We start from the raw sequence: 13,914 nt of genomic DNA, 5'->3' as shown, positions 1-13,914 counted from the left end.
GAGACACAGAATCTGAAGCAGGCTCCAGGCTCTGAGCTGTCCGCCCAGAGCCCAACGTGGGCCTCGAAATCATGTATTGTGAGATCACGACCTGAGCTGAAGTTGGATGCTTAACCATCGGAGCCACTCAGGTGCCCCTAGTTTATTTTTTATAGATAGTATCTTTGAAAATAATGATAAGTCCTGGGGCACCTGGGTGGCTCAGTGGGCTGAGCGACCCACTCTTGATTTTGGCTCAGGTCATGATCTCATGGTTTGTGAGAACCACCCCCACTCAGTGCTGACAGCGCAAAGCCTGCTTGGGTTCTCTCTCCCTCTCTCTCTCTGCCCCTCCCCTACTTACGCTCTCTTTCTCCCCAAATAAATAAATAAACATTAAAAAATAATGATAACCATACCTGCCATTTTCAGAAAGTAATAGTTTTTTTTTCCAAGCAGAAAAAGTAGAACTTTAAAAATCAGGGAGCTATATAAATAATCACCTCTCTCTCTCTCTTTCTCTCAGTCAGTAATGGGGCCAAAACTAAGATGCAGGCTGCATCAAGCTGCAGAGTCTGACCTCCCCTTAGGTCCCAGTGTCCGCATATCTGAGGGGTGTCTGCCCGTGGCTGGGTCCTACAGCGGGGCTCAGCGGGAGGCCCAGCAGAGGAAAGGCACAAATGGGCACCATCTCAGGGGTCTGCTGGGGCTATAGTGAGGACAGAAGCAGAGGGTTCTTCCCGTGCGTCAGGAGCCTCTCTGCCTGCAGAAGTCCTGGACCAGGTCTCGGCACCCCGAGCCTGGGAGGGGCCGTGTGTGGGCTGGAGCCAGCAGGAGGGCGGAGGCTGGCTTAGCCTTGAGTTGCTGCTTATAAGCTGGGCCGCGGGGGCCCAGGGCCAGAGTCACCCCTGCGAGCAGCGTCAGCATGCTGGCCAAGGGACTCCCTCTTCGCTCAGTCCTGGTCAGAGGCTGCCAGTCCCTCCTGAACACCGCACGGGAGGGTCCAGGGCATCCCTGGGCGCCCCCAGGGGAGGTGGCCGGGATCGCCACACAGATTCCTCGCCCCTTCAGTGAGATCCCCTCCCCTGGAAACAATGGCTGGCTAAACTTGTACAATTTCTGGAGGGAGATGGGCTCACAGAAAATCCACTATCACCAACTCCAGAACTTCCAGAAGTATGGCCCCATTTACAGGTAAGCCTGGCAGATCGTGGGGCTGAAGGAAAGGGTGGAGGGCTGCCCATCTTAGATATAACAGGGTTCTGTTAGGAAAAACCTCTTAAAGAGGGAGGTCTCAAACATAAAGCCATTCACATCAACTTAACTCAAGAAATTTGAGATGATAAATCTGCTTACAGGCTCAAAAAACAAAAACAAAAAGCCCACAAAAAAACAGTCATTAGTTCAAGAGATTTCTCAACAGAGAAAATATCAGACATTGCACAGCAGGTTTCGGCTGGGAGTCCCCCTTCCCCAAAAGTTCTGCCCCTGATCCAGGCTCTCATCTACTTCTGACTTTGTTCCCTGCCTGGGGCTGGTGGTAGGAGAAGGGAGAAGGCTTCCCAGGGACGGGATCTATTCCATTCCCAGCCCTGAGGCCTCGATGCCCCTACACCCTTTGAAATTGGCTGGGGGGAGGGGCTAAGAGCTGAAGCCAGGTTAACTGCCTCCCTTCTTCTACTGTCCTCAAGACACCTTGGAAGGTAAGTTTGTCATCCCCTGAAGCTCAGAGAGGTAAGGTCTCCTGCTGGGGTGCCGGCCTCACCCCTCACCCCTCAGCCCTGCTCTGGAGCAGCTGATTTGTCCCTTCCACTGGGCCACTAGAGACCCTCTTCTCCAAGCATCTACCTTGGTTTCTGCCAGAAGGAAGGGGCCTTTGGTCTTTAGCCTCTGAATGTGCCTCCACCCCCCACCCCGGGGTTGGGGGTCTGCTGGCTGCCCTTGGTGGGAGTCCTCACTTGTTCTGATTTAGCAGTTTCTAAGGCACATAGCCTTCAAGGCACACCTGGGTTCTGTTCGGAGCAGATACTTAACGGACGGAGAGGTGGTAGAGGTGCGATTAGGAAGCAGGGAGGGGACACCGGAGGGACTGTGCATTTTCCTTTAAGTGAAAGGGTCAGGATGGGGGAAAGGGCATTGATAGGATACTTTGGCTGGCTTGCAGGTGGGGTGGGGCAGGAGGGCGGGCTTGTTTGTGGGGGGGTGCAGCTGCCCATTGGTCAGGGTTCCTTCTTCCTCCTCTCCCGCAAGCCCTTTTTAAGTCTAAAGTGCCTTTTGTACAGCTGGTTGGAGGCAGGGAGCCCCCCAGGCTTAGCGCCAGGCATGGGAAAAGATGGCTCCTCACTTTAGGGAGATCTTTCCATATTCCCTACTTCCTTCATTCTCCTCCTTCCCTGCTGCTTCTCCCTTGGTAGGGACTCTGGTAGAAACGCATATTTTATCAAGCCCCTTCCATTTTCTGAATCACTAGGATCTGAGCCTCTCAACACGTCCGTCCTTGAATTTGATGTTACTGTTCACATTTTACAGATGGAGAAATTGAGGCCAGGAAGAAGTTCCTTCCCTGGTCTTGCCAAGGTCACACAGCTTATCAGGGCAAAGCCAGGACGATCTTTGGAACCCCAATTGTCTGACTTCTAGTTCAGTGTCACTGTTATCTTCTAATTTATGGCCCAGAAATGATACATTTCTGAATCAATGAGAATAAACAATTCCGAAAATATAGACAAGCACAAATGGAAAATTACAATCAAATACAATCTCGATTTTGATAATACGTATATTTTTTATTTCAGAGAGAGTGCACGCATGATGTGGGGCTCGATCCCAGGACTGGGAAATCAAGAGTCGGACGCTCTACCTACTGAGCTACCCAGGCGCCTCTCAATTTTGATAATATTTGTGTAGCATTAAGAATATGAATATATTATGTATGCTGTTTGTGGGGAGGGGTCCCACAACAACTGATAGAGGACTTCTTTCCTCTTTTCTCTCTTTAATATCATTTTAAAAGGCAGCATTGTGGTCTGTAGTATGGATAAGCCATATGATTGTAGCCACATCTTTGAAGTGGACATCTAGCCCTCTCTGGGATTTTTTTCCTATTACACGTGAGGCTTATCCATCAGGCATCATTGTCACGCATCAGATCACTGCCTTGGGCTAGATTCCCAGAGTTGGAATTGATCATAATAGCAGCTCAAGGATTTTGCTGAGCTGGGTTGGGGGATGGAACTAGTGTGAGGACGCTTGGTAGCTGGAAAAACACAGGGGATTTTCTGGGAGGCCACAGACGAAGCCCAAGGGAACTTGAGAAGGTAGGCTGGCGTGCAATGGATCAGTGGTTACCGAGGGCCCTCTCCCTCTTCACTCTTCCTCTTTCTTCCCCTCCTCCCTCATCCCTCCATCTCTTTGAGGAAGGGGGAGGGGAGAGAACGTGGCTGGTACCTGTATGTTTTTATATTTTGTCTTATAGTGTATCTTGGATCAACTTTCATATGCAAAAGGCAGATGCAAGGAAGATGTGGACTTTTCTGCTGTTTCCTCACAGTTGTGCTTCATGCTTTTTAATTTTTTATTTAGCATACAGTGCAATATTGGTTTCAGGAGTAGACTTTAGGGATTCATCACTTACATAGAACACTCAGTGCCCTTCCCAAGTGCCCTCCTTAATGCCCATCACCCATCTAGCCCATCCTTGCACTGCCCTCCCTCCATCAACCCTCAATTTATTCTCCATCTTTAAGAGTCACAAAAGTGCGATAGTGTTTTAATAGACTGTCTGCAAGGGGCTTTGTGACATATCTATGCCCAAGGCCTGATATTTTACCATGGTTTTGTTTGAATAGAGATAAAGTGCTTTGTTGGAGTCTGAGGAGAGGAAGGGTGGCCGCTCCCAGAATTTCAGTCCCAGAGCCCAGAAGGGACTGGCTGGCTGGGTGTATGGACAGCCTACCTAGAAAGATACACCGAGTCACTCCAGTGGTGACAGGACCATGTTGTTTCTGAGCTCTGCGGTGGGTGCGAGGCTGGGAGGGTGCTGAGGGTGCGGACACACAGGAAGAAGAGTGTGGGAGTGAGACCTGATGGTTCATGGCAGACCCTGGGTGGAGGTGAGCTCGTCCTGGGGTCCTGCCGTGTAAGACAGCAGCTTCTGTGATGATAAGATGAACAGAAAGCTGTCACTTGGAGAGTGCCTAACAGGAGTCACATCCATAGACTTCATCACCTTGTCCTTCAGCAACCCTGTGGACCAGGTACTGTATTTCCATTTTATAAAGAAGGAAATGGACTCAGAAGGGGTGAGCGCCTTGTCTCGGGTCACACAGCAAGGAGTGTTGTGGATTTGGGGCCCCTCCCAGGACTGTTTGCTCTGCAGTCTTGGAAGAGAGGCAGTTATATCTGAGCTGGGCAGCGTCCCAACTGCCTAGAGCCCGCATGGTCTCCTGGAATCCACCCTAGCCCATCTCCTCTGTTCCTCCAGGGAGAAGCTGGGCAGCATAGAGTCGGTTTTTATCATTGACCCTGAAGACGTGGCCCTTCTCTTTAAGTTCGAGGGTCCCACTCCAGAACGATTTTCCGTCCCACCCTGGGTGGCCTATCACCAGCATTACCAGAGACCCGTTGGTGTCCTGTTGAAGTGAGTCCTGGGCCATCTCTGGGGCGGGGTGGTGGTGCTGGAGGGAGATGATGGGCAGCCGTGGCATGGGGCCTCTGGGTAAATCCCTGGCGTCTTCCTGTCACCAGAAAACAGCTGATAGGGGCTGGCTCTGCCAGCTTTCAGGGGAGTGCTCAGGCTGAATACTGTAATGAGTTCGCATTTATTGGTTTGTGCATTAAGTCCTGATTTATTGAGTACCTGCTATGTGCCAGGCTCTGGGGTACAGTGGCAGGTATGGCAAGGCCCCGTCACCGTGAGTCTAAAGGCCACCTAAATGCCCAACAGGAGTGAGAATGAGTGAGCGGTGGCATATTCCAGTCAAAGTGCATGGACCCACAACCATCGGGATGATACTTAGAAATGTAAAACTGAGGGAAAAAAGCAAATCATGACATTTTTTTAAAAAGTTGAAAACAAGGGTGGCTGTGTGGCTCAGTCTGTTAAGCACCAACTTCGGCTCAGGTCAAGATCTCCCGGTCTGTGAGTTCGAGCCCTCTGGATGGACAGCTCAGAGCCGGGAACCTGCTTTGGATTCTGTGTCTCCCTCCCTCTCTGCCCCTCCCCTACTCGCACTCTGTCTCTCTCTCTCTCTCTCAAAAATAAATATTAACAACTTTTTTCAAAAAGTTGAAAACAAGTATACATTTATTATTTTTATTTTTAACGTTTATTTATTTTTGAGAGACAGAGACAGAGTGTGAACAGGGGAGGGGCAGAGAAAGGGAGACAGAATCTGCAGCAAGCTTCAGGTTCTAAACTGTTGGCACAGAGCCTGGTGTGGGGCTCGAACCCATGAACTGTGAGATCTTGACCTGAGCTGAAGTCCAACGTTCAACTGACTGAGGCAAGCCCCCAGGCAACTTCCCTTTTTTAAATTTATTTTTAATTTTTTAATTTACATCCAAGTTAGTTAGCATATAGTGCAATAATGATTTCAAGAGTAAATTCCATTGACTTATCTCCTGTGTATAACACCCAGTGTTTATCCCAAATGTTTTCCTTAATGCTCTTTACCCATTTAGCCCATCCTCCCCCCCAATCCCTCAGCAACCCTCAGTTTATTCTCTGTATTTAAGGGTCTCTTATGTTTGGTCCCCCTCCCTGTTTTTATATTATTTTTGCTTCCCTTCCCTTCTGTTCCTCTGTTTTGTATTTTAAGTTCCACATATGTGTAAAGTCATATGATATTTGTCTTTCTCTGACCAATTTCGCTTAGCATAATACCCTTCAGTTCCATCCACTTTGTTGCAATGGCAAGATTTCATTCTTTTTGATTGCTGAGTAATACTCCATTTGTATATATACCACATCTGCTTTATCCATTCATCAAGTATGTATTTTTAACAGTATGTTTTGAAATAGTTACAGAGCAGATAAAACTATATACAAAAGCAAGCAAAGGAGTCAGGGTGGTCCCCTTGGCCAGGCAGGTATATATGTTACTGCCAAGTTCCCAGTTTTCACGTTGCCTCGTGAGTTTGTAATAATTTCCTTATAAACAAGCAAAGCCCTCAAACTGCAAAGAGGGCTCTTCATGGATCTGTTTCCAAGGTCGGGCTGTAAGCTGAGCTTTATCATGCACCCAGTTCAGGGCACCTCAGATCCCCCCGCCGGCAGTAGGGGGACATACTGGGGGTGCAGAGGAGGAGAGACTTGCCAGTTGTTCTCTGCAGGGGCCAGAAAAGGAGAAGTAGAGGGGCGCTGGAATGGCGGGAGGTGACCATCAGCCAAGAGGAAGGGGAAGGCTTGTCTGCCGCCAAGGCGAACACTAGAGGATTTGAAAGTTCCTTAGAGGTTTTGAGAATAGGAGTTCTTGGCCACAGCAGCAGCTGGGTGGGGGCAGGGGAGAGGTGGGGGGGTTTCTCCCCCACCCTCTTTCTTCCTGCCTGCAGGTCAGGCAGCAGCTGGGAGATGGGAGGCCTGGGGTGTCGGGGGTGGAAGTGAGTGCCGGTCTCTAAGCTGTGGCTCGGCCTCCTGGGAAAGCCAAGTTGGCTCCCTCTGTGTTTGCCAGGCCTGGGGTTTGTGGCCATCAGGGCCTGAGGGCCTGTGTTTTCTCAGGAAGTCAGGAGCCTGGAAGAAAGACCGACTGGCCCTGAACCAGGAGGTGATGTCTCCAGAGGCTATAAAGAGCTTCATTCCCCTGCTGGACCCAGTGTCTCAGGACTTTGTGAAAGTCCTCCACAGGCGTATCAAGATGCAGGGCTCCGGAAAGTTCTCAGGGGACATCAGTGACGACCTGTTTCGCTTTGCCTTTGAGTGTAAGGAGATTATTTCTGCCTGGCAGGGGTCCTTTGGGTGGGACAACCCAGCCTCCTACCTTGAGAGCCAGCATAGACCCTGAAGAAGCATTGGGATTGGCTTTTGGGATGAGCTGCTGGACACATCCTCTACTTCTCTCTCTCCTGGGAACCTGACCTTTCAGGTCTGGGAGGGGAAGGGAGGGTGGGTGGTTAATCTAAATTGAGTATTTGAGGATATGTAGGAGTTTTATAGATGGGGTAAGGATGTCAGGCAATATGGGAAGAGGGAATGGTGCATGCAAAGGCCCTGTGGCTTGATGGGGAACCTGTGATCACTGAAGGAGATTTCGGGTGCCCAGAGTTTGGTATGAAGTCAATATTCAAATTCCTGACTAAGTAGGCAGGAAACACTTGGGGTGGTTGTGATTTTTTAGGTCCAGCCAGAGTAATGTCTTGGATGGCCAATCTGCTTTCCCACGTGACCTGTTTCAGGAGATAGCCGATTTGGTCACGTATAGATGAGAAATTGATCTCTCTTCCCAGGAGGAAAGCCCAGAGGCTGCTTGGGGTGCTGTTGGAGGGTGGGTGGAGCTGTTTCAGCCCTGCTTGGGCACTTTCCCAGCTCTGTGGGAGACCTTGCTTCCCACCAGCCTGTGCAGGGCCTTCCACATGTCCCTCTGAAGGACCTGAGTGGCCCTCAGAGGACAGCTTTCCCTCAGTCTTGCAATTTCAGCCTTTCAGGACTCAGGCCTCAGTCTCCTTACTGGAGGAACCTGTGGCTGGGTGCGGGAGATCCTATGGGCTGGCGGGGGTAGGGTTCCTGGGAGCTGAGAGCCTCAGACGGCCAGGCTGGAAGGGGCCCTTCTGCTTCCCCCTGCAGCCATCACCAACGTCATGTTCGGGGAGCGCCTGGGGATGCTGGAGGAGATGGTGGACCCCGAGGCCCAGCGGTTCATCGATGCTGTCTACCAGATGTTCCACACCAGTGTCCCCATGCTCACCTTACCCCCAGACCTGTTCCGTCTACTCAAGACCAAGACCTGGAGGGACCATGTGGCTGCATGGGATGTGATTTTCAATAAAGGTGAAAGCCGCTTAGCCCCAGGAGAGCCCTGTCTACCCCAGAGGGTGGGAACCCCAGGTCTGGGATGGAGGGAAGAGAGAGGTAAGAGATCTCTGCTCTCTGGTGGGCAGGGAGAGGAGACAGGAAGGCTCTGAAACCCCTGTCCACGGTGGGCTAAAGACTGGCTGTTGGAGATGGTTAGAAAGAGAATCGAAGGTGTTCATCGTATTCTTCCAAGGAGCCCAGCGTCTGCAGAGGGTTCAGGACTGGCGCTCTAGACACAGTTGTGCTTGCTGACAGATTAGGACTTTGGTGAGAGAGACCGGCAAGGCAGGGCAGAGAAGACAGATTGGGGTGTGGTGTTGACCTCAGACCTGGAGCCGAATCCCACCTCTATGCCCCCCCCCCCCCCCCCCCCCCCCCCCCCCCCCCCCCCCCCCCCCCCCCCGCCGCCCCGACACCTTTGTGACCTTGGGCAAGCCACTGCCCTCTTCTGTTTCCTTCTCTGGAAAATGGGGATGATATCACCTCCCCCGAGAGCTGTGCTCAAGCAGAGTGTGGGCTCAGTGAAGAGGCAGCCGAGCAGGCTGGGCTCCTGAGCCCCCAGGCCCTCGGTGCCGCGCCCCCCTCCCCTCCCACCTGCAGAGAGCTCACTCTTCCTTTCCCCTCCTGCACAGCGGAGATCTACACCCAGAACTTCTACTGGGACCTGAGGCACAAGAGAGATTTCACCAATTACCCGGGCATCCTCCACCGCCTCCTGAGAAGCAACAAGCTGCTCTTTGAGGACGTCAAGGCCAATATAACAGAGATGTTGGCAGGGGGTGTGGACACGGTGAGGGGGCCGAAGGCACATCCTGTCCCTTCCTTCGCCCCAGGCCCCCTTCCCCACCAGTCCGCCTCATTGCCGGAAGCTCTACCCATGTGGGGGTGGATCCCCCTTTCTCTCGTTGCATTTCTTAAATCCTAATCCTCCAGAAGGGCCAGGTCACCGGGTCAGCCATGGAGCATGTCTTCAGGCTGATGCACCATTTTTTCTTTGCCTGTGAGAAGGGAGCAAAGAGGCATAGGCGGCGGCCCTGGGTTGTTCATGGAGTCTTTGAGGGAGGGGTGCCCCAGGCCAAGGCGGGGGACACGGCAGGAAGGCAGGCAAGACCTCAGAGGACCTGGGAGCCAGTAGAACATCTTCCCGCTTCCAGACCTCAGTCCACCATGTTGTCTGAAGGCATGCTCTGTGGTGTCTCCCTCAGGGCCTCTCCGAAGGCATCCAATACCCCAGAAACTTCTTGAATGTCAAAATGTCTCTGGCCTGTGTGCAGTTGCTTTGACCAATATCCTGAACTTTCCCAAGCTGCTGTGATAGTGAGGGTTCATTATTTAGTGTTTGTGGAGTCTTTCTTGTGATTTAGGCATCGAGACTGTAAGGATGAATACCATAGACCCCAAATGTCCCACGTAGCTCGGGAAGGAAGGGCATATCAGCGTGCCAGGGCTGTTAAAACAAAGTTCCATGCACTGGGGGGCTTAAAACACGGAAATTTATTTTCTCACAGTTCTGGAGCTAGAAGTCCAAGACCCAGGTGGCTGGGCTGTGTCTTCTGTGGCCTCTCCTTGGCTTTAGATGGCTGTCCTCTCCATGTGTCTTCACGGGGCCTGTGCGCACACGCGTGTCTATGTTCTAACCTCTTCGTCTTCGAAGCACACCAGTTCTGTTAGATTAGGCCCCACCCGTATGGCCCCATTTAACCTTAGTTCACTCTTGAAAGGCCCCACGTCCCCACACTGTGAGGTGGGGGTTAGGACTTCAGCATGTGAACCTGGCGGGGATGCAGGTGTGCCCATGACAAGGAGGCTGTGTGTGCACAGATGACCCCCATGTCATATCATAGAGGAGCTAATATTCAGCTTGTGTCTTGAAGGCTGATGCTGGGAGGGGAGAGGAGCAGAAATTTCAGGACTAGGGAGACACCTGTGCCAAAGCCCCCGGGTTAATAAATTTCTTTCCTGTTCTCATGTTTCTGTTGGGTTCTAACAGAGGATTGTTGGTCTCTGGGACAGGACGCAGATGAGCCTTTGAGCATATTTTAACATAGTTCATTGTAATTATGTAAGAGACAAAACTGCTCACCTGCACCAAAGCATGGGTAACATTTATTAAGCCTCTCCTAGATGGTAGGCTTTTCACATGTATTAGCTCATTTAGCATTCACAAACAACACTACGAGATATGTTACTATTATTGCCATTTTAGATGCGGAAACTGGGGTCCAGAGAGGTTAAGTAACTTAGCCAAGGTCACACAGCTGGTAACTTAGTTGACTATCGTATTAAATATCTCCCGAGTCCCTAGTAAGACAATTACACACATTTGATCTGAGCCTTAAGGAAGAAGTAATTTTGCTTCCTAGGTTTGGGGAGGGGAATTCTAGAACGAGGAAAGAGCATGAGGAAGATTTCTGGACTTCGGGAGCTGCGTATAGCTCTGTGCAGCTACAGCATTAAGGGGCAGGGGGGCTGGGAGTGGTAGGCAAGTGTTGGGGGCACTTCATGGGTCAGTCAAGAGCTTCTGGGACCAGGAAAGGCTTTCAAGCTGGGAAGTGACCGCATGGCACTTTTTCCTGAGTGCTCCTGCCGGGAGGAAGAAGGAGACAAACCAATGACCTTTGGTCAGATGGCAGCATGTCCTGGCCCTAGGAGGGAGGGCTGCTTCCACCTGGGGCCCCACCCCTGAAGAATCTGGGACTGTGGGGTGTGAGGGGTGTCACTCACACCTTCCGTGAAGGACTGATGGTCACTGCCTCCAGCTAATACTGAGATGGGCTGATTCATCCCAGGGTAGACCACGTGCTAAGTGCAACACGGATAGAAAACAGGTCTGATTGCTCTGGTTTTGGTATCTATGGGCTTCACGTTCTTTTCTGTTCCTATTGGCAAATGCTAATGTTTGGGGAAGGTCTATCAGGAGAGGGGTGGAGAGGCCATCATTTGGGAGTACAGCCCTTGCATAAGTAGGATTTGGTTCCCAAAGGCCTCTGGAGTCCTCTGGAAGAAGGCACTGGCTGTATGGGTGACTCTCCTGGCTGGGGAAACCGGTGGGCTCTGGTGACATCAGGGACAAGCGCTGCCCAAACAGTCCTGCCTGGGTGGTGAGCAAGGCATTTTGGACCTTTGCGCGTCAAACTGTGTTTTGCTTTTGCGGATGGTGGTCTCTGGATGCAGGGATGAGGGTGGCCAGAGATTCTTGCAAGTAGAAATTTAGCATGGGTTTAGATGCCCCAGGAGTGACGGGTGCTCCTTGTCTTCTGCACCCCCACCTCCCTGCCAGACGTCCATGACCCTGCAGTGGCACTTGTATGAGATGGCACGAAGCCTGAAGGTGCAGGAGATGCTGCGGAACGAGGTCCTGGCTGCCCGGCGCCAGGCCCAGGGAAATGTCAGCGAGATGTTGCAGCAGGTCCCGCTGCTCAAAGCCAGCATCAAGGAGACACTGAGGCAAGCCCAGCCCTCCTGTGCCCGCCCACCTCATCCCCCGAGTCCCTGGGCAGGCCATAAGGGAGGGGATTGGTAGCAGGAAGTGAGAAGTCTGGGGAGACAGCTGGGAACAGGGAGGGAGGAAGTAAGAGTATAGGTCCCATCCCCAGATCCCCCCGGGGTGCTGGAGCTGGGGCTGAGATGCCTTGCTGGGGGCAGGGGCTCCGTCCAGACCTCAGGCATCAGCTTCTTTTTCTGTTGTTTTAAAGCTTATTTATTTATTTTGAGAGAGAGAGAAACAGAGCAAGCACAAGCTGGGGAGGGGCAGAGAGAGAGGGAGAGAGTGAATTCCAAACAGGCTATGCGCTGACAGCTGACAGCATAGAGCCCAATGGGGGGCTCAGACTCATGAACCATGAGATCATGACCTGAGCTAAAATCAAGAGCTGGACGCCTGACTGACTGAGCCACCCAGGTACCCTGGGGCATCAGCTTCTGAATGCTTTCCTCTGGCAGACTCCACCCCATCTCTGTGACCCTGCAGAGGTACCTTGAAAATGATTTGGTTCTTCGAAATTACTTGATTCCTGCCAAGGTGGGTGCAGCGGGGGGCCGGGGGGGGGGCGGGCTGCGGCTTGTCAGTCAGACAGAGGAGGCTGGGGGCAGTCTGCAGTTGCACATAGATGGTGGCGATGAGGGTTTCTGTCCCCTCTCTCTTCCTGGAGCTGGCTGGTGCAGCAATCTAAGTGGGAATGAAGGGTACTGGGCATAGTGGGTGATGATCTCTGGAATGCTGCTGGAACCCAGGGTTAAAAGGGAGGCCCTACTGGCTGCCTGGGTCTCGGGAGCCCTCTGGGACTGAGGGAAGGACTAGACAATCCCATGGGCCATCCCCGGCTTTGAGTCATCAGTCCTGCCACTTTAATGGGTGAGGCTCAGGGAGGGTTGCGAACTTTTCAAGGTCACACAGTAGGTGCTGTCCTGTGCTGGAAAACTGGGCAGCCTGGCTGGGGAGTGGAGGTGGGGAAGCTGAGTTAGTGTTCCCAGCTGGGAATAGATGAAGCCTCTCTCAGCCCCCTGCCCGCCTTGCCCGCAGACATTGGTGCAGGTGTCCACCTATGCCTTGGGCCAAGATCCCACCTTCTTCCTCAATCCGGGCAAGTTTGACCCAACCCGATGGCTGAGTAAAGACAAGGAACTCATCCACTTCCGGAACCTGGGCTTTGGCTGGGGTGTGCGGCAGTGTGTGGGCCGGAGGATCGCTGAGCTCGAGATGACCCTCTTCCTCATCCACGTGAGTCCAGCTGGGGACATCTGGCCACCCTGGCCTGGCCATGGCCCTAATGAAGGCACCAACCCCCCTCCTCTCATCTCTGTCCAGAATCCAGGGAGTACAGGGCTGGGGACATTTGTCTCCTATTACCTGCCCTCCTCTTCCCTGATAATTTTGGGCTAATCTACTTATTGCCCATTGGTGTCTGCTGGTCATCTGTTCCCCCAAAGTGGTGATGGGATGGGTATGGGGTGGGACAAGGTTTTGCAGAAGCTAAGCCTAACCAAGGGGACAGAGCTAGTGGTGCATTTTCAGGCACTGTGCAGGGTCTATAGAAGCTGATTGTTGGCCCCTTGGAGCTCCTTCAGTCACTCACGACAGGTGACACCTACAGGCAAACGAGCCTGGCCCTGGGGAAGACAGCCCCTCCCCCTCTCTCCCCTAAGCCCACCACCCCTCTTTCTCAGATTCTGGAGAACTTCAGAGTTGAAATTCAACATCTCCGCGATGTGGGCACTACATTCAACCTCATCCTGATGCCCGACAAGCCCATCTTCTTCACCTTCAGGCCCTACACCCAGGACCCACCCCAGGTGTGATCAGAGTGTGGACACTGCCTCTTCCACCTCTCGGGCCAGCAGGGGTGCTGGAGGAAGGTCAGGGTGGGGCCCATGGTGGTGTCTGCTCTTCAGTCTTCTGCCCCCTTCCCCTGCTCCTTTGGGACCAGCTCTGAGAAGAGAAAGCTGGCCAGGGCACCCCTCTTTCACGTCACCTCTTCCCATCTCCTCCTGCCCCATGAAGGCAATAAATAGCTGAACTGTGTGAATTGTTTTCATTTCTGTCTGACCCCCAAGGTATCCATCACTCCTGTGGGGATAGATGCTCCCTGACCCAGGTCAACAATGGGATGTGAGCATGAATGGGGGACCCAGGGCAGCTGAACTTGAAGCCAATTCGCAGTGGGATTGAGAGCCAGTAGGATTAAACTCCTGGCTGCCTAAGGCTGGGGGCAAGGCAGCGCAGGTGGGGGGCTGTAGCCACTGTGTGGGGAGGTGCTGGAGCAGCGGGCAGGGGGCCAAAGACCTGGCTTCTGTTGAGGGGACAGGGTGGTCTGAGAGGTGTGGGCCAATCCACACTTCCGGGCAGGCCAACCTATCAGGAATGAGGCTCCTGCAGAGCTCTGACTGGCTGAATTCATGACCTATGGGGTCATTAGAACTTCCTGCTA

At 52.5% G+C, this 13,914-nt stretch overlaps 1 protein-coding gene across 1 annotated transcript; it reads left to right on the top strand.

Annotated features, from left to right (window-relative positions):
* Positions 1-893: 893 nt before the first annotated feature.
* LOC115302523 (cholesterol side-chain cleavage enzyme, mitochondrial) lies at positions 894-13,508 on the top strand. Its single transcript, XM_029952440.1, has 9 exons — positions 894-1,173; positions 4,463-4,618; positions 6,698-6,897; positions 7,760-7,963; positions 8,620-8,777; positions 11,268-11,434; positions 11,930-12,008; positions 12,510-12,707; positions 13,154-13,508. Exons 1-9 carry the CDS (start codon positions 905-907, stop codon positions 13,283-13,285), a joined length of 1,563 nt encoding a protein of 520 aa, XP_029808300.1. The 5' UTR covers positions 894-904; the 3' UTR covers positions 13,286-13,508.
* The last annotated feature ends 406 nt before the right edge of the window (positions 13,509-13,914 follow it).

This window comes from Suricata suricatta, chromosome 9 (assembly GCF_006229205.1).
Source record: "Suricata suricatta isolate VVHF042 chromosome 9, meerkat_22Aug2017_6uvM2_HiC, whole genome shotgun sequence".
Taxonomy (NCBI): Eukaryota; Metazoa; Chordata; class Mammalia; order Carnivora; family Herpestidae; genus Suricata; species Suricata suricatta.
This window is presented reverse-complemented; position numbering and strand designations above follow the sequence as displayed.

Excerpts from the sequence above, each read along its gene's own strand:
- LOC115302523 (XM_029952440.1), top strand. The coding sequence starts at position 905 with ATGCTGGCCAAGGGACTCCCTCTTCGCTCAGTCCTGGTCAGAGGCTGC. Across the intron at positions 1,174-4,462 it reads AAGTATGGCCCCATTTACAG|GGAGAAGCTGGGCAGCATAG; the intron begins GTAAGCCTGGCA and ends CTGTTCCTCCAG. Across the intron at positions 4,619-6,697 it reads CCCGTTGGTGTCCTGTTGAA|GAAGTCAGGAGCCTGGAAGA; the intron begins GTGAGTCCTGGG and ends GTGTTTTCTCAG.